Genomic DNA, 25,584 nt, shown 5'->3' on the forward strand with positions numbered 1-25,584 from the left:
CCATGTTAAGGGTGCAAGAACATGGTGAACTGCCTAACTCCACTAACATGGAAAGGCTGCCACTTTTCTAACTGGTATTGGCGTGACAGCCAATATCGTAACACGAGAACGTGCCTCAGCCTCTACCATTGACCTCTTCCATCTCACTCCGTATAAATCAGAGAAACATCTACCCTGATAAGGACATTTCAAAGCACAGAGGACATACAAAAAGCACAAGGGCCAATTTGATGTCTTCGTAACCAATGCAGAAGCTCACAGTGGATGCCTCCTCAGCTGCAACGAGCAGCACAAATGGGACTCATCCAGGTGATCTATTGAGCAATGATATCGTCACTAGCAGTGGGAGCAGCACCAAAATACATTCCGTCCCTTATTTTAGGGTTTATCAAAGTTGAAAGGCATGGCACATATCACTGCAGATCAACGAGCCAGTCAAGCTATTGGCTCAACGCTATTGTAGTGTGTCTCTTTCAACATCCAGCAACAGGAAGATGAGGAAACAGTAACTACTGAGCCAAGACCTTAGTGAGCGCATTGTAGACCCCACATCGTGACCGTCTCCCATGGTAGCTGTCCCCATGAAACCCTTAAGGTGAAACATTTGCATCTGTGTCAACTGGCACTTCCCAACCATAGCCATTCGTAGGGACAAACATGCAGGACCAGGCACCTCTGACATGATCCGTTTACTGAATGCGGCTGTGATGATCTTCACGCTAGCCCTCGACAAGGGATACAACCCCACTCCAACTGGCGAAGCTTCCAGGCAAATTTCAAAGTTTGCCACACACAAGGGTTTGTTCGGCTACGAGAGGGTGAGCTTTGGGATATCCTCAGTTGCTGAGGTAGTTCAAGAAGAGATGAGATGAATTGAGCACATATCACACAACCTCAATTACAATGATGCGTTTTGGGCTTTAGGTCCAAGCAAACTTAACATGATGATACACCAGTGAAGGTATGTGCAGCAATTGAAGCGGCTCACATCACTGGCAACTCTTAAATCAGGACACAAACTCGATCCTGCATAAATGTTTGCTTAGACGTCCACTGCTCTAAACAGTTTGTCATTGCAAACATCCTTTCTCAGAATAGGCAGCTACTGTGCCTGCTACATCCCCGACTTTGCTTCTATCGGTGCATCCCTCAGACAGCTAACGAAGCAGGGTCAGCTGTTTAGCGGTGCAGACTAATGCCAGCCAACACTAGATTACATCAAGAACCGCACTACCAACCTAGACCATATGTCTAATGTTGGTCACCAGTTGCATGTTTAACTTACTGTGTATACTACCCCTCAAGGATTGGGGGGCGGTCTCGCAAAAAACAAGATTTTATGTGAGGATCAGAAGACATTCCTAGATTATGCATGTTGTAGATTGACAGTGACTGTGCAAGGATATCCTCGGGTGGAGAAAGAAAGCCTGGCAGTCCTCTGGGCAGTCCTCCGGGCACGGAAACATTCTGATTGATTCCTATTCAAGAAAGAATGTCAGATCACCACAGACTACCAGGCTTGTGTGACCATATTTGGCAAACCAAGGGAAAGAATATACCCACAAGAATTGAAGAATGGTGTCTTCATCTCCACAATTACAAGTTTACCATTACCCACAAGCCTGCCAAGAATCCCAACACGGCTGACTTGCTCTTGCCTCATCCACTGTCGGCTGACAATTTGAAATAATGCCTGTAGATCTATATGTGAACAGTATCAGTCATCAGGCCAGGCCCGGGTCAAAGCTTGGTTGATCACATCAAAACAACACAAAGATGAAAAAGTCAAGACCCGGCCACAGCTCGCTTCTATAAAGAGATGGACACATGGCAATCATGCTTTGCCTAACAACAAAGAGAACAAGAATTGAAGGCTCTCTAAGAGAACCAAGCAGATCGTTCTTTGCTGACAAAGGAATCATTTTGAGAGGCACGCGTACAGAGATTCCGGCTTCCACAAGATAGTGCCTTGTTGTTTTTACATAAGAATGTTTTCATGCCTCACCAAAACATCACTGTGGTGGTTTCAAAGTGGCATTTAAAACCTAAAGAGATGTAGCAGAGACAGTAGTTATGGTTTGCCTGGTGGGGGAAACACTGAAGACATGCCATGTGTGGCAGGCCACCAGCAAGGTTCCTGCTATACAGCCAGTCCAAAGGTCTCCACTGCCAAGGAACGACTGAGAAGTCGCCAATGATTTATTTAGGCCACTTGTGAAAGGTCAATAACTCCATATGGAGAGGGATGAACAGTCACGTTACCCAGAAGTACAAGTTCTTCCATCGACGGTAGCAATCGGAGCCGGACCTCGCCGGTTATTGGTCTATGGCAAAGCACCAATAGTAAAATCCAATGATGGTCTGCATGGGGGGCATTACTGAAAAGTAACACCATCGTGGCCCGAAGCAAATGGCATATTTCCCGGGCACATTTAAGAAAGCCACACAAGTAGCCAGTGTGACCTATATAACAAGTACTGTGTCCAGTACTGAGGGACTACAGAAACCAACTGCATTCCATGATAAACAAATATCCCACAGAAATCTCATTTGGTCATGTCATGTGCACACTTGCCACACATGGCCAGAAATAGGCCTGCTCTGCACAAAGAGACCCAAAAAAAGGACACCTACGAAAATAAACAAATGAAAGAATATGCCATGAAAGCAACAATGTTGTAAAATTGATGATGCTGTATTGAAGTAGCACTATATCGGCAAAGACCATCTGACCTCTGACCCCAGTCTCCTAAAAGTTACCCACGGCAAAGCACTGTAACCAAGTCGACTGCCTGTCACTGTGGGTACTGGATGAGGTGATCACATGGGCCGGGTGCCACGACCCGTGGTGTGATACGTGGCCGTAGGCAGTATAGAGGAGATCTATTTAATCCCTCCACCGTGCTGCAGCACCGTGGCAGAGGACAGTCACAGGAAACATGTTTGGCTTGACCGTAGGCAGTATACAGGAGACCCATTTAATCCCTCCACCATGCCGCAGCACCGTGGCAGAGGACAGTCATGGGAAACATGCACATGCTTGGCCGTAGGCAGTATATAGGAGATCCATTTAATCCCTCCACCATGCCGCAGCACTGTGGCAGAGGACAGTCACAGGAAACATGCTTGGCCCTTTAATGGATGGCCTGGTATATAACTTGCTCTGGTGGACCATATGCTAGCGCTGCACCATTTAATCAGCCTTATTGCCATAGAAACAGTGCAAGACTGAGTTCAGAAGAACAAATAACTGTTGAATTTAGCAGCATACTGTACTGTACACTTATCTATGTCTGGAGGTGGAAACAGTACACAGGGGACATCTGCAAATTAGGGGTCGAACTGGGCAAGTCCAAGCGTTTTGAGAGTTCTGTCTACATTACCTGCAAGTGTGCAGAGGCAAAGAGAACTAGTAAACCTATCCCAACGGCGGAATCAATTGCTGCTTAAGGTGGCATTGCTTCCAGTAAATGGAGACCAAAGAGCTAAAAAAAGAAAAAAAAAAGAAAGAAATCTGAAAACGCATTTGCTTCGGGGTGGGCATTAGGAGTTAGCTAATGAGACAGAGACTGTGGAAGAAAGAAGTTTCTGGTGGAGAGAGCAGGGTGTGGCTGAGCAAGAAAGGCCGTGGAAGGACTGTGGCTAAAGGGAGGCTGTTTAGAGAAAGGGAGAGGCAGAAGGAGAGTGTGGGGAGGAAGATTTGAGGTTGGCAGTGTTAGGAGGGAGGCAAAGACTATATGAAGGAGGAGGTTCATCAGACGAGAGGTGGTCAGAGGTGAAGCCGAAGAAATGCAGGAGGAGAAACAGGAGAGGAATGAGGAGAGAAGAGGAGAAAGGGAAGTCTGCTTAAGAACGAGACCGTGTCAAATTGTTCAGGAGGAAGACAAGGTCATAGGTTTCGAGCGATACAGCTGGGACCATGGAACAGGGAGTTGGCAAACTAGACAGAGTGGAGGAGGACAGGTTATCAGTCCCATGGTGGAAGCTTGGGGGTGGAGAAGGGGACTGCCAGCCCGTACACCAAGCCCCAACTTCAGCCCGAAGGCCTTGCATGAATGCTCATGCAGCTCCTTGGGAGGAGCCAGACACTGTATCAAGGGTGGGAAGTAGAGGAGTGGAGCCGGGAGAACCAGGAGATGAATAAACATTTTGAACGGACTACCCTCGCCAGAAAGGGAGCCCTTCTTGCGATTTGCAAACCCGAGAACTGTTGAAGCTAAGGAGAAGCCATCCAGTTATTGGTGGTGACCCTATGTAAGTTGCCTCATTACTTTATCTGGCCCAACCCTGTAACTACCCCCAATAAGCAGTCCTTTCATTGTATTACTTCATTTCATGTTTGCCTCTTGTTGACCCCGCTCGGCTTCTCAACAAGGCCCAACAAAAGGATCTTGTGAAATACTTTGCACTCCAGGTGGTTTTATGGCGCACTGCAGGGCTATTCAGAACCCAAGGAGGGTTCAAAGGATGGAGCAGAGGCTGGTGTAGTGAATCCTGCATTTCACCAAGGGGACACTGGAACGATCCTCAATGGGAGTGCAGTGTTCCATGGAAGCCCAGATGTGTTACAAGACCTCTAAACCTCATCAACAACATGGACTCTCATTGTTTAAGGGAGGGGAGAGGTCATCAGTTCCGGTGGGAAGCTTGGGCTGGAAAGTGGAACAAGGAAATGAAGAGGCACAGAAAGGGCAGGCAGATACAGTTGGGCACAGATATAGCTCCTGTGAGGAGTTGGTGGTGAAGCACAAGATAAAAAAAATAAAAAAAGCTTCAAGATTACTAAGCAGAAGGGGTGTTGCTTTTTGAAGAGGTCGGAGCTGACTGAAGCTCAGAGAAATGGGGGCCGAAGCGTCTTCTGGATCCAGAGAGCATTGGTAGGGGCCTTTCTCAAGTGGTCAGAGGAGACACTGGACTCTATGGGGAGTGGAGGGAGGGATTCTATGTCTGTAAGCCTTGCACAAAAGGTTGCACCTGTAATTGCAGCACAAAAGGCTGCAATCCTGTGGGTGCAACCTTTTGTGCGCGGCCCTCAGCCCTGGTTACATGTGATGTTAAATAACAAAACAACAAATGAATTTTCAACAAACAAAAAACAAAACAAAAAGATGTTCTGTTGTTTTGAGGGGTTCCCTCCACCAAACCCCCCTTTTTTTGTTATTCATACTTTTCCCTCACACCTAAAACTACTATTCCCATCCCCATCCACATATGACAATGCATTACTTACCGTAAAAGCATTTCTGATGGTTGTATCTGCTTAGATTCACATGCTGTGCATAGGTCCGACATCCAGTGGTCACTGCGGAGTATTGCATTTTGTTTTTCGTAGTCGAAAAGGGGACGTCGACAAGGCGTGTCTGTAACACTATCCCTATAGTGACGTGCATTGTACCCACAATCCCTCACGCGTCGAGGTCCCTCTGTTTGTATTTTTCTGCCCTGAGGGAGCCTTCTAGACGTGAGTGAGTACAGAAAAGAGAGAAATATAGTAGAGGATGTCTATGTTCCTTCCATCCGAGCGGGGAGGAAGGGCGGGCGCATGTGAATCTAAGCAGATACAACCATCAGAAATGCTTTTACGGTAAGTAATGCATTGTCTTCTGATGTTTGTTAATCTGCTTAGAATCACATGCTGTGCATAGACTAGCGAGCAGTACCCGGAGTTGGCGGTGGGTTATGAGAAGGAACAGTACAGAAAAGATGTCTTAGTACTGCCTGTCCCACCTGGGAGTCAGATCTAGAGTGTGCATCTAGACAGTAGTGTTTGGTAAAGGTGTGCACAGAACTCCAGGTAGCCGCTTTGCAGATGGACTCAAGGGGAACATTTGCAATGAATGCTATGGAAGCCCCAGTGCCTCGAGTGGAATGTGCTCTTGGCTTGAAGGGTAGTTCTCTCTTAGCAAGAGTGTAACAGAGAGTGATGCATTGTACAATCCATCTAGATATAGTGGACTTAGAGACTGCATCTCCTTCTCTTCCTGCTGCCACCGAGACAAAGAACTCATTAGTCTTTCTCAGTGGTCTGGTTCTTTCCATGTAGAACATGACAGCTCTGCGTACATCTAGTGTATGCAGACTTTTTTCTCCCAAGCTGGAAGGGTTTTGAAAGAACGTTGGTAGTTCTATAGATTGGTTTACATGAAATTTCGAGGTGAATTTTGGTGCAAACCTTGGGTGTGTGCGAAGATCCACCTTATCCTTGTGAACTGATACGAAGGGGTCTAGTACAGAAAGAGCCTGTAGTTCACTTACTCCTCCTAATGGAGGTGATAGCTATTAGGAAAGCAGTCTTAAGGGTGAGGTATTTAAGAGTTGCCTTGTGCATGGGTTCGAAGGGAGTGCCCATGAGTCTAGAAAGTACCACGTTTAAGTCCCATCCGGGAGCTGGGTTAGCTATCGGGGGGTGTATTCTCTTTACCCCTTCCATAAAGGCCTTGATAACTGGTATCTTCCACCACGACACTAAGTTGGGAAGTGGTGTATGCAGAAAGTGCCGCTAGGTGGACTTTAATGGAATTAAACACTAGACCTGAATCCAGTAAATGGGTCAAGTACAGAATAATGTTAGTGGCAGAGCAGTCAGCCGGGCTGATGTTCTTACTTCTACACCAGATGACAAATCTTTTCCACTTGCTAGAATAGCAGTGGCGAGTATTAGGTTTTCTGGCTTCCCTGAGGATGTCCATACATCTCTGAGGGAGATGTAAATGTCCAAATTCTATGATCTCAGGAGCCAGGCTGCTAAGTTCATGGTCTGAGGGCATGGATGCAGTGTCCTGCCCTTGTCTTGTGACAGCATGTTGTACGGGCAGGGAAGTTTCATTGGGGGAGATAGGGACATCTCCCTCAAGTGAGCGAACCATGGCTGCCGGGCCCACATTGGGGCTACTAGTATCATGGTAACCTGCTCTTGGTGCATCGTGTGCACCACTCTGTTGAGGAGGGGAGTCGGGGGAAAGGCGTAAACAAATTTCCCTGACCATTGAATCAACAGACCGTTCCCCTTGGACTGATTCTGGGGGTACCTGGAGGCGTAACTTTGGCATTGTGAGTTCTCCAGGGTTGCGAACAGGTCTATTTCCGGGAAACCCTATTGCGTGAAGACGTCTAAGACAATGTTTTCGTGCAATTGCCATTCGTACTCTTTGGGTAGGTGGAAGTCTCTGCTGAGTTTATCTGCTAGTAGATTGAGTTCCCCTGGTACATGTTGTGATAGTAGGAACATGTTGTGTTTGAGAGCCCACTTCCATATATTCTGGGACAGCTTGGACAGTCCTGGAGAGTGAGTGCCCCCTTGCTTGTTGAGATAGTGGATGGCTGTGGTGCTGTCTGTGAGGACCATCACTGTCTTTCCTTGTAAGTGTTCCTGAAAGGCTTTCAGTGCTTTGAACACTGCTAACAGTTCCAGCAGGTTTATATGCTTGGATGCTAAGCTTGGAGTCCACACTCCGTGAGCAGTCTAATGGGATAGGTGAGCCCCCCATCCTGTAACGGATGCGTCTGTGGTTAGAGTGGCTTCCACTGCGGGTGTGGCAAAAGTTTTCCCTAATAACAGGTTTTCCTTTGTCCACCACCGTAGCGAGAGAACCAAGGCCTGCGAGACCACCACCAGATCGTCCCATTGTCCGCTGGCCTGACGCCACTGGCTGTAGAGCCACTCTTGCATTGGGCGCATGCGCAGGCGCGCGTGAGGTACCAAATAAATACATGACGCCATCATCCCTAGCAAGCGCATTGCTTTGCGTACCGTGACCTCTTTACCTGCCACATATTGGGGGATCCGAAACAGCATGTTTTGGACCCTCTCGTTGGAGGGGAAGACGAGGCCGTCCTTTGTTCGAATTAGAGCCCCTAGGAATTGTTTGATTTGGCTGGGGTCTAAGCTGGACTTCTTTTCGTTGATGGAGAAGCCCAGTTGGGACAAAAGGTCTACGGTCCTTTGGGTATTGGAGAAGCATGTTTCGTAAGAATCCCCTGTTATGAGCCAGTCGTCGAGGTACGGGTAAACCGGGATGGATAATCTGCGCAGGTGGGCCGCTGCCACTGCCAGTACTTTGGTAAATACCCTTGGTGCAGATGCTATCCCGAAGGGTAGTACTCTGAACTCATAGTGTTTGTTCTCTATTGTGAACCTGAGGTATTTTCTGTGCGCTGGCAACATTAAAATATGAAAGTATGCCTCTTTCATGTCTAGTGTTGTCACGTAATCCCCCTATGATAACAGTGGGATTACTTCCTGCAAGGTCACCATACGAAACTTTTGGGGTTTGACAAAGTTGTTCGCTGGGCGCAGATCTAATACAGGGCGCATGGTTAAGTCCTTTTTGGGTACAAGGAAGTACACTGAATAAATACCTTCTGTTACCTGAGATAGGGGGACAGCCTCTATAGCTTCTTTTTTCAGTAGCTCTTCTACTTCTTGAAGAAGAATAGTGAGGTGTTCGGGTGTCATGCGTCGGTTCCGTGGGGGTCTGTATTTCGGGGAACCGTTGAATTTGATGCAGTATCCGTGGGCTATGTTGGATAATACCCAGCGGTCTGACGTTATTCCCTCCCATGCTGAAAGGAACGATGTTAGCCGGCCCCCGACCGGTGATGCATGGGAGGGGACCCGAATCTTTGGGTCATTTGTTGGTATTAGGCGTGGGGCCTTTAGGACTGGAGCCGCGCCCTCTTCCTTTGCCACGACGTTGGCCTCTTTGACTGAACTGGGTGCTTTGGTTAGAGGGCCAGTTGGTAGCAGAGCAAAATTGTTGTTGGCTTTGCTGCTGGCGTTGGCCACGAAAGGAGCGTCTATTGCCATAGCTGCGTCTGTTAGGAGGCCTAGAAATTTGGTCAAGAGTCTTGATGGTATCAAACTCCTTCTTCGCATGTTCTAGGGCCTCATCAACTGCTTTCCCAAACAGATGTGTTTGCTCTATGGGCTTATTTATTAGGGAAGCCTGGGTTTCTGGCTTAAATCTCGAATTGCGCAGCCAGACATGGCGTTTGAGAAGTATTCCCTGAACCAGGGAGCGGCCAGCTGTCTCTGCGGCATCTAAGGAGTTCTTTACGATGCCCTGGTTTACAAGAGTTCCCTCTGATATAGTAGCCAACAGGCGTGAACGCAGGGGTTCTGGTGCATCCTCTGCTTCGCTGCGCAGCTTGCTCCACTGTGCATCTGCGTAGCTAGCTAGTAGGGAATTGTTATTCGCGATCCTGGTTGAGAAGGCGGCGGATGTCGTTATTCTCTTCCCAAGTGCATAGAGCTTCTTGCCCTCTTTGTCAGGTGGTGCCTCACTAGTAGATAGTGGTACCCCCGCTCTCTTTCTTGTGTTAGTCACTACCAGAGAGTCCGGAATAGAATGTCCCCTGATGTACAAAGGGTCAGAAGACGAAGGGCTGAAGAGCTTTTCTATCCGAGGGTTGACCCCTCTGACTAAGGCCGGATTGGAAAGGGAAGGAGTTATTCTTCTCTTTATAGAAGCCAGGAGCGGAATGGACTGGCTGACCGGGGCTTTTTCTTTAATAACCTTTTCTACACAGTCTATGTCCGGAAGGGTTTCCCCTGTGTCTATTTCAAAATCCGCTGCTGCCTTGCGCAATAGTGCATTAAGTGAAGGCTGGTCATCTATGGGGGAGGTGTTCCCAATAGGTGAGTCCTTGGGAGGAGAAGGATGAAAGACATCAGGGTCTGAGTGCACTGATGGGGAGTGCCAGGGCTGTGAGGTAGCTGTATCTTCTTCAAAAGCTCCTGCGCTAGTGTAAGGGTCTTCCTCAAACCTCTCCTCCTCAAGTTCTTCCTCTCCACCTAAACACTCCTCATCTTCCTGGAGGTATTGCTCCTCTTCAGTGAGGTCATATGCACATATGCATCTGTAGAAGGGGGGAACAGCCTAGGAATCTTGACCCTAGGGTCATCCTGGGTCCATTCTCTTGGTCTTTTGGGTGTGGGTGGGTTTTGGCTACCTAAAAACCTCTCCATCTTTTCCATACAAGAATGGAGTCTTTCCAGGGTCTCATGGGGAACCCCTGAATAGTCTAGAGGGGGGAAATCAGTGTTTTCACCTTCAAAACGCTTTGAACGCTCCCACAACGTCGACGAAAGGTTTCCGTCGCCCTCAGAAAAGCCCTCCGGTAGTTCGGAAGTGCCTTTAGATGGATGGGGCAGTTCCTGGCTACTCTTGTGCTTTTTCGGCGTTTCTATATCCTTGGGTGCGACATTCGACGTTTGTTTCGTCGTCCGCTTACGTTTGTCCTCGGAAACAATTCTCGCCAGACTCTCGACGACGAGTTCGTCAGTCGAGGGTTCTGGAGTCGGCGTTGCCTGCGTTGCGCGTTGTTTTTCGACGGCCGCTCTATGGAGCGTTACGTCAGATGTTTTTGAGGAAGCGCCCGTATTAGATAAAAGCCCAATCGCTGGTCGCGGCTGCGTTTGCGGGTGGGGCTTGAGACCCTTGCGGTCTGAGGTCGACGCCGGAGTGCCCTGCGTCCCCTTCGGCGCTGGTGGATCCTTCGTCCTGGACGAAGAAGAGCCGTGGGTTGTGTGCTTAGGCCTATGGGGTCTGTGTGCGTCCTTGTCCCCGGGGTGTTCATCCCCATAAGCAGGGCGTGAGCCGAGCCCGTCGGGGCCAGGGACGGATGTCGTGGAGCGCGAGCGCTCCTTCTGGGGGTTAAAGACTTCCGTAACGGACGTCGAGTTATCACCCTCCTCGTCACTTTCTGTAACAGCAGCGGCGGGTGAGGAAACTGACTTCGACATCGCGTAGTCCGCCCACCTCTTAACTTTCCGTTCTTTAAGAGTTCTTGGTTTCAAGAGCTTACAGGCCGCGCAGCTGTCCTCTTTATGATCAAGGGGCAAGCAACGATTGCAGAGCTTGTGTTTGTCCTTCCAAGTATATTTGCCCCTACAGCGTGGGCAAAACTTAAAAGGTGTCCTCTCCATAGCTGAGGTAATAAAAACTGGTGATAACAACCCCAAGGGAAAGATAGGGGAGAAAGAAAGACATTCTCGACGAGAAGGTAAAAGTTGGAAACCCCCACTCTCCCTACTGTATGTTGGCCGGCGAGGCCTGGCCACGTGTTCGGCAGCGCCGAAGGATCTCCTCCGTCTCTTCTCCTCCGTCGAAAACTTGCTCGGCGGAGAAACAGCTTCACAGCTAACGTCGAGGGGAGGGATCTTTTAACAATAAGTATATATTAAGGACCGAGGTCCGTAGTAATTGTTTAGCAATGTCTCTCTAGGAGCTCCGCGTAAGGCGACCATAAGCTGGGCGGAAAAAAACAATCTGAGGGACCTCGACGCGTGAGGGATTGTGGGTACAACGCACGTCACTATAGGGATAGTGTTACAGACACACCTTGTCGACGTCCCCTTTTCGACTACGAAAAACAAAATGCAATACTCCGCAGTGACCACTGGATGTCGTACCTATGCACAGCATGTGATTCTAAGCAGATTAACAAACATCAGAAACTAGTTTTTCAAAATTCTTTATTTTTTTTCTAGCTGTTTTCGGTTCATAAAAAATTCCATCTGTTATTTTTGATTTGTTAAAATCACTGCATACCCTCTCCCCTTCCTTGTCGGGGGCCCCTCCCGAACACCTGCCATCCACCCGCTCTCTCCTCCCACTTACCTGCTGTGGGCTCCAGCCGGCAACTTCCCAGTTCCTTCAGTGCTCTGTAGAGCGTGTACCCGGAAGCCTGCCTGGGGCACAGCATGGTGTACTTTTGTGCGCACACTTTTATGACCCCATGCTTCCGGGTATGCACCCTGTAGGCACTTTCTCACATGCTCCGATAGGGAGTGAGGAGGGGAGTGGAAGATGACTGTGGATGCTTGCCTAACGGTTCATAGATGGGTCTATAACACCACAGCACTGCGGGGCGGAACCCAGAGCAGCCTCCAACACTTCAAGGCAGAGAATTAAAACAACCTAAGAGTCCAGTGTTTGTGCCAGACATGAAAGACCCTCATTCGGTCATGTGCTTGAACCTAGTCTACAGCTAATTTCTGTCTTTATAATATGCATTCAGCCACCCTACAGGGTTTGCACAATAAATACGGCTACAGTGTGATTAGAGGGTATTCAGAGGGCATAAAGTATCACTGGTTAAGCTTGACAATAAAAGGCAGACATAATGTATTGCTGCAAACAGTGCCTGAAGGAGGGAGTGCAAGGGAGTTAGGCCAAGATCGAGCACGAATTAAGTCTCTAGAGCTGCAAGGGGCTTAAAATAGAGATAGTACCACCATCAAGTGGACCTCGATGCCTTTCATTCAACATCAAATCGAGTTACCTGAGCTGTTTCAACCCTCTCCCCCAACACACACCGCTTTACCCAAGAAAAGTCATGTGTTGCCTCACTCCAGCATAGGAAGAGAAGGGCATAAACCTTTGTCCACATGTTCCTAATGAGTGAAGAAGCAGGGACATGGCATGTGCACGCGAGCCAGTGAAGATTCCCCTCCAGTGAAAATCTGAAACACCGACCACAGAGTCGCCGCTTCTTTTCCACTTTTAGACAATCGTTACAAGCAGCACTTTTCAAGTTTTCCTTTAATTGTTTTCAATCTGCTCAATGTCCAGCTCCCCATCGATGGGAAAGATGCAGCCACTCGTGGCCCCCGGGAGAGCTCTGCCACTTCTACCACTTCCCTGATCGGCACCCAAGCTCTGCGCTTCTTGGTCTTCCCAGTCAAGTGGCCAGTCAGTGGTGTGGATGCCACTCGCTGATGCAAGGCTCTGCCCTGGGGTTTGATGGGGCAAATGGACAGGGTTTTCTCTGTACTGTCGGGGGTAGTCGAGGGCAGGGGTGCTTCTAAGGCTGTGCTTAAGCGCTGGTGCAGGAGTAGAGGTTGCTTCAGGGTTGGTGCGAGGCACTAGTGCATGGTGCTCTACCGTGCTGGGGAAAGTCTCTGGAACTGGACTAGAAGCTGGAGTGGCACCAGGCATAGCATACAGGTCCCAGGATGGCGCCCTCCAGCCAGTGGAGCTACTGGCACTGTGCAGGAATGGGCTCTCTGGGCTGCATTCATTTGCTGTGCTGTGAAGGCTGCTGAGGGTGTGGAACGTCGGAAGATCCTGTAATGGAAAAGAGAGATGGGTCAGCAGGGTACTTACAACAGCAACCACTTCACCCTCGGCCTGAGCACCTTTTACACAATCCCAAGGATGGAGGGGGGAGTGATAGGGTGCGGGGGCTGCGGAACGAGAATGCCACCACCCGCTGCCAGTTGGAGGAATCAGTGGAGGAAAAGGTTGGGTATCCCAGGCTCCCCAGCCCAGAATATAACACCTGCCAGTAGGGGCAGGGCCCCAATAAGAAGGGGGGTTCTGAAGGGAGGAAGGACTGAAAGCAAAACCTGAGACTTTCAGGCAAGAGTTAAGAGAGACCGTCCACTGACCAAGGAGCAAGGGAATAACTTTTAGAGCAATGGGTAGTGGGGGTCAAAGGCAATCCCTAAATCCCCCCCTGCCGAGGATCAGAACACCTAAAATGCTTGGCACCAGGACAGGTAACTGTCTTTCAATCACATTAGGAAAGGCCCACAAACCTTGGGGAACTGCTCACCCTAACCTTTCACGCATATCCTACCACCCACGGCCATGGTGAAGTCCCTACCTGCCAAAAACCCATCATCAAGGTTTGCAGTTGTTCCCATGCCCATTGCCACAACAGATGCCTAAAGTAGAGTGGACTTCACCTGGGTCATCAAGTCATGGGCAACAAGAGACCAAGAAATAGCAGCAGGATCCGTGGAAGGTGGACAGAGTTACTTCCTTCGGATAACCAGTGATCTGGCAGAAGCGCCACACTGGCCAGACGTGCACCATGGGGGCAACAGACAACAGTATCCGAAATCCAGCAGAATGAATGTCCCTCTTGACGGCTCGCTTAGCAGAGCCACCCTCAAAAACATGAGAACAAACTCAAATGTTGATAAGCAGCCCTAGAGCAGTGCAGTCTGTGCAGCACAGCTGAATGCAATGTGTCACCTGCAGACATGGACGGTGGGACAGAGCTAACATATATGCTTGCTGCATTTCAAGCTGATGTTGTGGGTGCTGGGAGGAGAACAGAGGTGACCGTGTGGGACAAAGAAGACAAGCAAGCAGGGGGAGGAGGGTGGAGTAAATAGAAAGGAGGAGGAGTGTGGAGAGTAAACAAAAGCCGGTGTGGGAAGAGGAAGAGACATGCAGGGAAAATAGAGAGCAAAGAACGTGGCGCAGAGTGGAAAGATCTGTAGAGGGCAACAGAAAGTGGAGACAGCACAGAGTGGAAAGACCTGGATAGGAGAATAAATAGTGGCACAGAACAGAGGGACACAGAGAGTGGAGGAATGATAAAAGAGCGGTGACACCTAGACAGATAAGTGGAAACCAGTGAGGTGCATAAAGTGGGGCCACTCCACAGAGTTGAAAAGCCAAAATCACCCAGTGAGAGGAAGAGAAGCTAGGAGGGGGTTGTGGAGAGAGCCTGGTGTTGACCGTGGAGGTGCGGGGAGTGAGGAAAAAAGAGAGAGAAGATAACACAGGAAGTAGCTTAGCCCAGACGGAGGAATGGGGAGGTAAATAAAGAGATTCTGAAAATGTCTTGTATCCGTATGAGTGCATGACTGCTACAGAGCCCTGGAAAACTATTAATCTGCCACGGCCAAGACAAGTAGCGTACTGCAGCGCTTAAAGCTTTCGGAGACTAAGCAGTTTGAAGGATGCTTTTCTAGGTTCAGGAGCACCGTAACTGTGTGGAATAAGCACTGTAACTGTGTGGAATAAAAAAGACTGTACAATTGGACACAGGACCTAAGGATATCTTAGCACAGGCACTTGACACATGATATTAGTACCTTTTAGCACAATCACTTCACAAAGGAACATTGGATCCCTTACCGCAGACACTTCACAAAGAGGACATCAGGATCTCTTAGCGCAGGCACTTCACAAAGGAACATTGTATCCCTTACCACAGGCACTTCACACACAGGACATTAGGACCTCTTAGCACAGGCACTTCACACATCCTAAGTGTTGTACATATTCCCAGTGCTTTAGGGAGTTGACGGGACAAGTACACAAGTGTTAATACATTTGAAGCACAACAGGAGGTACTCGGGGAAGAATCATGCCACTGTGTATTCTTAGTAGTGATGAAGATTGTGGAAGTCCTGGCAGGAGAGTATACCAGGCACAGTGAAAGTTTGATGGCTCAAGGAAACGTCCAAGCCCCTTGGAACTGTATGTTGTAAAGTCCTAGCATACCAGGCAGTGCGACTGCAAGTCTAAGACCCATACCCAATTGCAAATAAACTGAGAGGGGGAAAGAAGGCCTCTTGGATGTGTGAAACCCTGGGGAAGGGAACCATACCCAGAAAAAACGAACCCTGCGAGTGAGTGAAATCCTTGGGAAGGGAGCCAAATCCTCTGGATTGTTTAACAGTATATTATTTCTGAAGAACAAGGAAAGGAAAAGAGCCCTTTACTGTGAAATCCAGGGGAAGGGAACCCTACTCCCTCTGATCCCCACTCCCCCCCCAGGACAGAGAAAGTAAAGTTAATTAGGAAACCATAAGAAAAGGAATATAAAACCTCATAAGTGTGTGAAATGCAGGGAAGGGAACCAGACCCTCCCTGGGTTTGGAAAGTTATATACTGAGAGAAAGCAACAATAATAAGAAAGTCCTGTCAAGGTATTACACCAGGTGAATTGATTGCAAATCTGAGGCCTGTAGCCCAACATGAAATAGTCTATGAAATCCAAGGGGAAAGGAAATCACGGCCCCTAGATGCGAAGATAGCATATTGCGGAATAAAGGCAAGAACCATACCCCTTTACCTGTTGTGTTTATAAACTGTAAAGTACCCGAGGAGTTCAGAAGAGGAGCAAAACTTCCTGAGAAACTGAGTGAGCTGACAAGGAGAGAGACTCAGGGGGAAGGAAACCCCTGCCTCCTTTCTGATGATTGTGGAACTTTGAACATTTGTTTATTTGTGCTTTGAAGGCATCATTGTTGGGTAAGAATTGATGCAGTAACACTGTGGGAGACTACAGAACCCTTGTTCTCTTGGTATTATGTAACCCACCTATTGGTATAGGTTTGTACTACACAAGTTGGTAGAGTGACTGAGCAGCCAGGCTTATCTCAAGAGGGGTAAATGTGAGCTGTAGAGCTGTAACAATGAAACCCACAAATACAAGTAGCCAAGTAACACTTACACTCAAGGTTTTTAGGTAAAATAATTATTTAACGCTTGTTTTTAAATAAGCATTCTTTAAAAAGGGCAATATATGTAGCAATGAAATACATTTTAAAATACGTGTTCAGAATTCATAGAAAGTTAGTAGATACTCTGGGGACTCCTGCGGCAGCAATTCGAAAGTCGGCGACAGCTACAGGCTCTTTTCGGATCAGCGGCACTTCACGGTTTCAGCGCTCGGTAAACAGCTCCGCCGCGGATCTTGGATGCCGGTTGGCTTTCCTTCACTCCTTGAGTGCTGCACTCTAGTAGTGAGGGGACTCGAGCTCTGGTCGTCCTGCTTCTGGGGGGACATGGGGAAGACTCCTGGAGCTTCTGACGGGATCACAGACGTTGCACTCGACTACGGATTTCTCGAGTCTTGGCACTCGGTTCCTGCAGCAGCAAAGCAGTACAGCCAGTCGGGGAAGGTGGTCCAGAGGAGTTCGTCTTGGGGTTAGTTGGTCCCACTAACCCAAGAGAAGATATCGTCCATTCCGGAGCATCTCTTGTCGATCAGAAAAAGGATTTTCAGCACAGTAGCAGGGCTTCACCGGTCCAGGAGGATGCAGCAAGTTTCGTTCACGGTTCCTTCGTCTGGTTGTTCTTCCCAGTGGTCGACTCAGTCTTCAGTCCCAAAACCCTTGCTTTTTAAGCAGGTTTCCCCTATTCATGCACAGCCTAGCTGTCATTCAAACAGCAGGTTGGCTGTCCTGTAAGAACAGCCAGCCAATCAGGACTGGGTCCATTCAGGCATTCCTAAAGACAAAAGGACAGGGGAGTTTCAGGAACCTCCCTCACTTCCTGCCCTCCCAGACACACTGGAGCCAGAGGCAGGTTTCAGTACTGAAGCCCACCAAAGGCAAAACGAACAAAGGGTTCAAACCTGGTTTTGCGTGCCGAGTAAAATCCAAGAAAGACCTCACAAACAGAAAATGGCGAAAAAAGAAGAGTGGGGCAATTTTGACAAATTGGTCATCCATGTGTGCTATACTGCAGCTGAGGATTCAGCCTGCGGTAGAAAAGCACAATGGTAGGAAAATGAAACCACTGCCACCAGCCATTTAAAGTAGTGTGGGTAACATAAAACATGTTACATGAGATAGGTAGGAAAAGGGGCTACTAAGTAACCCCCCAGCACTCCACCTAAAATGGTGTTTGCTGGACCTACAAAGGGAAAAGTCAATTTCACTTTACTATTCTTGGTAACAGTAGTTCACACAAGAAAACCTTAAGAGAAATCTGAAGGATTTATCTGTGACACTGCATTGTAGGTGCTGTGTGTCACCATTCAAAAAGTAGATGCCTATGGAGTTTTCCGGACTCCAAAAACAAAACAAAGGAAACACATAATCCAAACCAGGTCAAAACACATGAGAGAGTGAGAAAAAGAGCTCACGCACTCCAGGGTTAAAATTAAAAAGTCCTAAAGTCCAGCAAAAGAGCTGCGGGTCTCTAAGGTTGAAGTGAATTACCACAGAAATGACAATTTTCCCCAACACTCATGAAGTAAGACACAGACAACAGACTTAAAGTTCAAACAAAAAGGTGGTAGAAGACCTAACCTGCCCTATACTAAGGTGGGATTTCCCTACCTGAACGAAACAAAGGAAAGACTTAGTCAAAGAGTTCAATTTAAAAGTCAGTCTGTGTCCAAAACCTATCCTTGCCCTCGCAGCTAAAGATAATAAATGTGTAGGGAGGTCAAGGTTCAGAGGAATGGTTCTCAACTCAAAGTTCTGAGCTTCTTGAAGCTCACTGCTTACTTTCAGCTCCTCTCCCACAAGCATAAGAAAGGTCCATGAAGAAGTCTCAAAGGTTACCTTTCTCCATTTCAAGATGATGAGCTCAAAACCGAATCTTGGAGTTCCCTTCCCCAAGTTTCAAGAAGCACAACCCAAAAGTAAAAGGGGTCTTGAAACGGTTCTCAAGACAAGGGTAGTTCCTTTGAGTCTTGGGGATCCCTTCCCCAAGACTTTAACTCAGCCACTTGCTACAGTCTTTGCAAAAAGTCTTAACAAAACACCAGGTCAACCCGACCTTGCTGGCTCACTTCCCCAGTTCATATGCAGTGGTTTAATTAGGCTGTTGCTCAGTGTCCTTATATTTCACTGGATCTGCGTGATCCGACCACAGCTGCTTTTCCCGCAACGGAAAAGTTTGCATGGGAAATGTACGCACCACAAAAGGTTCGTACATCTCCCATGCGAACATACGTTTCAAAACCCTACATACCTAGACCCCCACCCGCACCCACACCCTCAACACACCCCCACCCACTCCCCAACATAACCAAACCTTACTTACCTTTTAAGACGCCTTGTGTCCCTGCAGCACCAGTTCCCTTTCACTTCCATTATCGGGAACCGGTGCCGCAGGGTCCTTTTCTTTCTTTTTTTTCGGGCAGCTACAGGGGTTTCCCCTGCAACCCCTGTTCACTATACTGTAAAGTATAGTGAGCGGGGTGTTGAGGGGGACACCTGCCCAGAGCCCCCATTTTCTTTATATTTTCTTTTTCTTGGGTGTGCTGCGGGGTGTCCCCCACAACCCCTGCTCACCATACTACACAGTATCGTGAGCGGGGTGTTGCAGGGGACACCCCCGCAGCCCCCCCAGTATTTTTTTATTTGGTCGGGTGTGCTGCAAGGGGGTCCCCCGCAAACCCTGCTCACTATAGTGAGCAGGGTGTTGCAGGGAACACCCCTTTACATACCTTAAATGCATACCACCAAAGATTCGAACTTTTGTTGTTCGTAACCTTTGGTGGTATTCATTTTCAGACTTTTGGTCATCTCGGACCTTTGGATTCAGTAATTTCTTCCGATTCCTATTTCACCTTGCAGGGCTCTCTGGTCTAGGCCCAGTTGTTAGACCACACGGTCCACCCATTACAGGTCACGCAACCAGGGCCCTGGGACTCCTTAGCCAATACACGCAGGTTCCTTTTATTGGCCTCTTGGCGTTACTGGTATTCTCAGACTTCTCTGGCTTCTCCTTATCTTGTGGCCCTGCCACCATGTAACACACCTCTTGCCAAGCTGTGGTCTTGCCACACTGCATTCACTCATAAAAGTTCTCTGGTGGAGTGTGGCGAGGAGTGTTCCTTGCAGGAGAGACGGCTGGAGTTTGCTGGAGTCTTTTCTCCATTGTTACTACGTTTTGCACGGAACAGCAATCTTATTCTTCTTAATCCATACCCAGATGCGGAGCGTCGTGGAGTGTGGCAAGGAGTGTTCCTTGTGTTCGGTGTTTGCAGCAACTGTGGCTGCAGCTCCTGCTAACGCTGGCGACAGTGGCACCTTGAATCGGGTTCTGGACCAGTGAAAGCTTTTGAAGTCTGAAGGTTTTGAAGGACATTGCTTTAGGGTATTTTCTGCCAACCCTTTAGATTGACTGTGGTGAGGGTTAGTTCTCTTCCCTGTGAAAAATGCTGGGTAAAGCAACCTGCAAAACAAAGAACTACAAATTGGGGAATGCAAAGCCATATGGTAAATTAAATGGTTATCGTAGGGTTGGAAATCGTGCATCTCAAGACTCTAATAGAGACGAGAGCCCTGGTAATATGTGTAAAGAAAAATAAACCCCTTGTGAGCCTCCTCAGACGGCCCAGGCTGACTCAGGGCATACAACAGAATTTTCTAAACCCACAAAACCCCTTTCCTCAAACAATTGTGGGGCACAAAACATCTCGGGCAACAAAACATCTTATTCGGCTGAGAAATAGTCCCCAGTTGTACATCAGGCAAATTACTTGGACATCTCATTGACATCTCGCTGACATAGATGATAACTCACTAGTAAAACTATGCCTATCACTTTGCAATTCAGCATGGCCCCAAACTGATCCTGCGGATGATAATTTGCAGCCACTACTGATGGGTGATAACAAGGAGGGTCAGGCAACAGTTATACCCAGTACTAGACCTACCCCTCTCTTGGAGGGGACGTCGAGACAACGATTGTCGGCATCACCAGAGATGTTTTCCTCGCTGCCATCCCCTCAAAGACGTGGGCAAGCCCCAAACTTTGATCACCCGACTGAGGGTGTTACCACTGAAACTGCAGAGCCCCCCATAACTTCCCTTAATGATCATTCTGGGCACTTCGGTGCGCTGGTCGCAAGAGATGTCCTTCATTTTGCCATCAAAATTATATTGAAACTAAGTGGCCGTATCTATGAAGAAGTAAAAAAGCATGGCAACCAATTGCATGAAATTAAAGCTCACTTAAAGTCAAGCTGCTAGGAGGCACCCTCTGGGGAGAATGGAATCGACTCCCCGGTTGCTGTGTGTGACAGCAATCCCACTGTCTGCTTGGATTTGGGAATTTCGGTGCCCAGTGTTCATGATGTTGACATTTCACAATCCCTGCTGTCTTACCCCACCCACAAACAAACCCAGAAGAAAGCTAAAACATAGAATCGAATACTGGTTGAAAACTCTTCCACACCAGTACTTCGTGAGGTATCTATTCCCCCGCTAAATTCCACAATATCTATGCCCCCAAATAACAAACAGAAGGGCAGGAAAAACAAGAAAAAGGCAACTCGTAGAAAGAAACGTCGGTTGCAGTCAGCGAGTATGCTGACTACTTGGCTACTGAAACATGATGATGGGGCTTCAGATGGAAGTAAAGGTTATCTGCCCATACCCACCAACACATCAGAAAGCTTTCATAACCATGTCAAAATGGGGGCCTATTGTAGCGGCCAAACAACCAACTTCAGAGGCCCCTGTCATATTGGATAGATGTAAACCAACAATATGAAACAAGGGTTCTCACCGCACAAAGGGGCACGTAAATCGAGCAGAACCTTTGAAAACATTTGCCAAAATCTCTGTACTATGTATGCTCACCTCTATTGACTGAGTTTATTGAACCCATGAAATTTGTATTAGGTGGTATGACACAGGTTCATTGCCATCTACCAGTGACTGCAGCCCTTATTAGAGCTCAAAGGGAGTCGGAGTTCATGGGTTATGAACCTTACCGGGCGCCCGAGCATGTTGAGACAGGAACCTGCTGTGAACACTGTAGACATCCCATGAAACCAATTTCTCGGGTTACCACGAAACAAAAACCTGCATCAAGCACTTTAGAGAATGAGGAGGGATGAGATGGTTGAAGAATTTACTAATGCTCATGACGGCCCAGGAAATTTAATTTTTAAGGTCGCCTCCTGGAATACGAGAGGCCACTCATTTTTTGCAAGACAACCCCTCTTAGTTTTCCTAACTAATTATTCTGTGTTTTGTTTGCAGGAGACATGGCTGACCATTCCTTTCATGGTGGGCGGTTTTGTAGTGTACCAGTCTATGGCAAAAAGGGGAATAAAGGTTGCCCGCTCTGTTTGATGATTGGGTTGAAGCAAGAGTTAAACTCTACCCTGATGATCCACTAGAGCAGGAGGGGAATGTTTTGGCAGTGGAAATCTCTTGGAAAGGGTGTGTGAAGGGAACTCGTTTGTTGATAGTGAATGTGTACGATCCTCCTGGGAGGAGTAGGGGGGTATAAGTCTACTGAAAATGTTTTTTTTATCCATTGATGCTCTGGTAACAAACTGGGTCAAAGCCCCCGAAAAAGACCTAATTATATTGGGTGGCGATTTAAATGGCATGTGTGGCGAGTTTTGCTCTCCAGCCCCTGGTGGGTTGATTGAGCCAGATTGCAAAATGGTGTTAGAAGATGCAAACACGAGGGGGATTAAGTGGCTTGGTTTTCTTAGAGTGTGGAAATTGGAAACCCTAAACGGGAGAACAAAAGGGGACATCCCAGGTAGATCCACATGGTTATTGGGGAAGCAACCCTCAATTATTTTTGTGGTAATAGCCCACTGTTGGAAAGGGTAGTCTGCCTAAGGTTAGTGATCATGCAGTGTTAAGTCTTGTCTGACACAGTATGAAAACCATTGGAGCAAGGGGCGGGGCGGTGGGTTTATTAACAAACCATGGTCAAAACAAAGTGGTTTGGACTGAAAGTAACATCACTAAAGTTTGTGTATTAATGCGGGAACAGGTCCAAAGTAGTAACACCCTACAAATTGACTTAACGCCCGATGAATTTGAGAACTGGTTGTCCTCCCTTGCGAAAAACTCTGCTATGACAAGGGAGGCAATCAGAACTTCAAATGAAAAGAAAACTTCATGTGTTTTTGATCTAGAAATATTGAAAGCTGAGTGTCTCGATCGTAAAGAGGGACCTAAAAAAGAAACCCATCTCGTGCATTATGCAAATAAAGGAATCCCAACGCTTAAAAAAAATTGGTATAAAAACTGGTGTAAGAGAAATCGCTGTCAGGGTTCAACTGTAAATTGGCAGAAGATGTTGGCCGCAGTTACTGGTGGAGATCACAGACAGATGTGGAGAGCTTTATCGGGGTCAAGAGGCACTGTGGAGCGGGACACTTTGAACCCTATTAATGAGGAAACTTGGGTGAATTTTATGGAGGTGAGGATTAGAAATAGGGCGATTGAACAAGAAATGTATGGGTAGCATCTTCTATTCTGTATGGAAAATGTGGGGCGGCACAAGGGCCCGGGGCCTAATGCGTTGTCTGCTTCTGTGTTAAAAGGGGACGTCAAATTAGTGTTGAGTGTACTGTGTAATTGATTTCATAGTGGATGTGCAGACCGTATGATTCCTGGATCATGGAGAAAAGCAATTCTAGTCCTGGTTTTTAAGTCTGGTGATCACTTGATACCAGGAAAGTGTTGATTATTATCTCACCTTGACATCACATCCAAAGTCTTTTCCACATTTGCTTTGCAACACCTGCAAACGTGGGTGAACACGAATAAGATTCTACAAAAATTCCAAACAGGCTTTCATGCGGGGTCGAGTACTATTCACAACGTACTTGACACAATAATTACTCGGGTTACCAAGGGTGATGTACCTTCCGTATAGATCACATTTTTTGACTTTAGGTCAGCTTTCGACCAATTAAACCGCACAACCCACTGGGAAAACATGAAAAAATGGAGATGTGCAGGTTGGCTGCTAGAGGTTGTGGTGGCTCTACATACTAACACCACAGCACAGATCTGTCTCGATAACTGTGGGAACTTATCGAGATCACTACCTATCAACAGGGTTGTATGCTGTCCGGGCCCCCTGTTTAATATCTATATTTCCGATTTGCTAGCCCGTCTGGTGAACATTTCTAAATGCCCACCAAAGATATACAACATCATGGTGCATGCAATGCTGTATGCAGACGACTTGGTGGTATTTGACTATTTGCTAAGTGGTATGCAGGCAGTATTAAACTAACTTGGTCAGTACGCTGGGGAACACTATCTGTGAACCTGGGCAAAACAAAAACTATGTTGGTATCAAGGAAAAAGGGAAGCCGACAAATTAAATACTGGTCTGGGGATTATTGATTGCATCCACACTTACAAATACTTAGTCCTGGAACTGTCTTGCAACGGTGACTATAAGGTCATCGCCGAGTCTAAATACAGAAGAGCAAAGCAAATCACTCGCCTGATTCGTAAACATGTAAATCTCTAGACAGGTTTCATACCGCCCCTCCAGAAGTGCCAACGCCAATCTACTACTAGTCCCAAGATTCAAACGGTCCCTGACTGGAGGGAACAGCTTCCCTGTTAAAGCAGCTACTCACTGGAACTCACTACCGCCACCTCTAAGGAAAGACATCCCTTACTTTCAGTTCAGAACATACATTATACAATGGGTGAAGGACCATGACAAATAATACTCCCTGGTGGCTCCTCATGCCACTATCAGTGCCATCACCAATTGTATTATTGTTCAGTGTACCCCCGCTACCTCCTGCTACTATATAAACTGCACTAGATAAAATGTCTTTGATATCTGTTTACCCATGTTACCACTGTCTCCCTATTGTAACTCCACGGGACGTTATTTAATTTGCTGTATGTAACTAAGCTATACAACCATCTTACTATGTTCGTGCCTTGTTATCCTTGTGGATATGTGCGCATTATAAATAATAAAACAAACAAACAAATGACCATGCAGGGTTTTCTTTGAGGGGTGCGCTCACCCTATACAAACAATGGTTTTGTCTATTTTGTATGGTCTCGAGGCATTAACCCACAGGAATACAAAGTGGCTAGATTTAACAGAAGGGTACTTTTGGCGCTATATTCTAGGTTTACCTCGGAATAGCCCGGTTGAATATATTCACCTTGAGCTAAGCCTAACATCATTAAAAGCTCTATTACTCAAGGAAAAGGCTGAATCATTCATCTGGGCTTTAATGTCCGCTTCATGCCTTCTACTGATGATATTTGGTGAACAGTTTAAGGTTGGGAACAAACCCAGGTCGGACCCATTTGTGGAGCAGGCCAATGACTTGTTTTCGGTGTTAAACTGGTACCCTGACCCTAAAATATGTTCTAATTTTAGCATTGTAAAAGGAGCACTGGGGCACAGAGTGCTAATTTGGGATTGGTTAAATAACTATAATCACTTAGATCAGTTACACTTGTACCTTATGATGGCTCAGGTGGTCCACAAAAATCAACAACCACAACAATGCTTGATACTCTGCCCCGACCCAGCTGTCGCAGATTTCATCTAATGATGCGCACTAACCAGTTGCCCGTGGGTGCAACATACAAGTGAAGGTGGAATTTACCCCCGGAATCCCGATTCTGTCGTATATGCCCTATTCAAACTACATTGTTTTAAACTGTGTAAAATGATACGCTGCAACTCAGTTGTAAGATGAAATGTTATTGGTAAATGTATTTCTACTTGTATATTTATATTGTAATGCATTGAATATTGAATTGTAAATAGGTACATTTTAGGTAAAATATATTATGAAGGCAACTTGACATGAATTAGTGGATTTAAATATGTGATTTGTAATTGTATTTGATAACTGTAAAGTACTTGATAGAACTATATACAATAAATAAATATGTTCTCTGGCCTTTAATATTCTTGACTTTGATGTTTAAACTAAATCATTGTGCAATATGTATTCAATTCAGTTCAGTGTTCAATATGCACTTTTATTGTTCAGGTTTAAAGTTTTATTCAGTTTGATTTTCAATATTCATCTTTTGGTTTCAACGTTAAGTTTCCATTTAGTTCGGAATTCAATAGGCATTTATTTGTTCAAAGTACAGTTTTCCTTTTGTCTGATATTCAATAAGCATTTCATTGTTCATATTACAGACCACTGTTCATTCGCGGTCCTGTTGTAGCGCTCTGAAGCCTCTACGCCCTCCCGACATGCACCAGTCTTCTGTGCTTCTTCTCCGGTAGTTCCCACAACTTCCCTTCTGAAGTCGGGAAACCTTACTGGTGTGAGCCCTGCTCGCCTGCTGTGTGCCTATCTCCACACACCGGCAACTTCAGT

The 25,584-nt window shown here is 47.0% G+C and overlaps 1 protein-coding gene across 2 annotated transcripts in view; it reads right to left on the reverse strand.

The window, feature by feature from the left end:
• Positions 1-12,527: 12,527 nt before the first annotated feature.
• Positions 12,528-25,584, reverse strand: part of FAM53B (family with sequence similarity 53 member B) — a 237,939-nt gene continuing 224,882 nt past the window's right edge. For both annotated transcript variants that reach the window (XM_069612041.1, XM_069612040.1), the window contains exon 4: positions 12,528-13,070. In XM_069612041.1, the coding sequence (XP_069468142.1) occupies positions 12,546-13,070 (525 nt within the window). In that variant the 3' untranslated portion in view covers positions 12,528-12,545. The remainder of the gene's footprint in view (positions 13,071-25,584) is intronic.

The sequence above is a fragment of the Ambystoma mexicanum genome, chromosome 8 (genome assembly GCF_040938575.1).
Source record: "Ambystoma mexicanum isolate Mex_15411 chromosome 8, UKY_AmexF1_1, whole genome shotgun sequence".
Lineage (NCBI taxonomy): Eukaryota > Metazoa > Chordata > Amphibia > Caudata > Ambystomatidae > Ambystoma > Ambystoma mexicanum.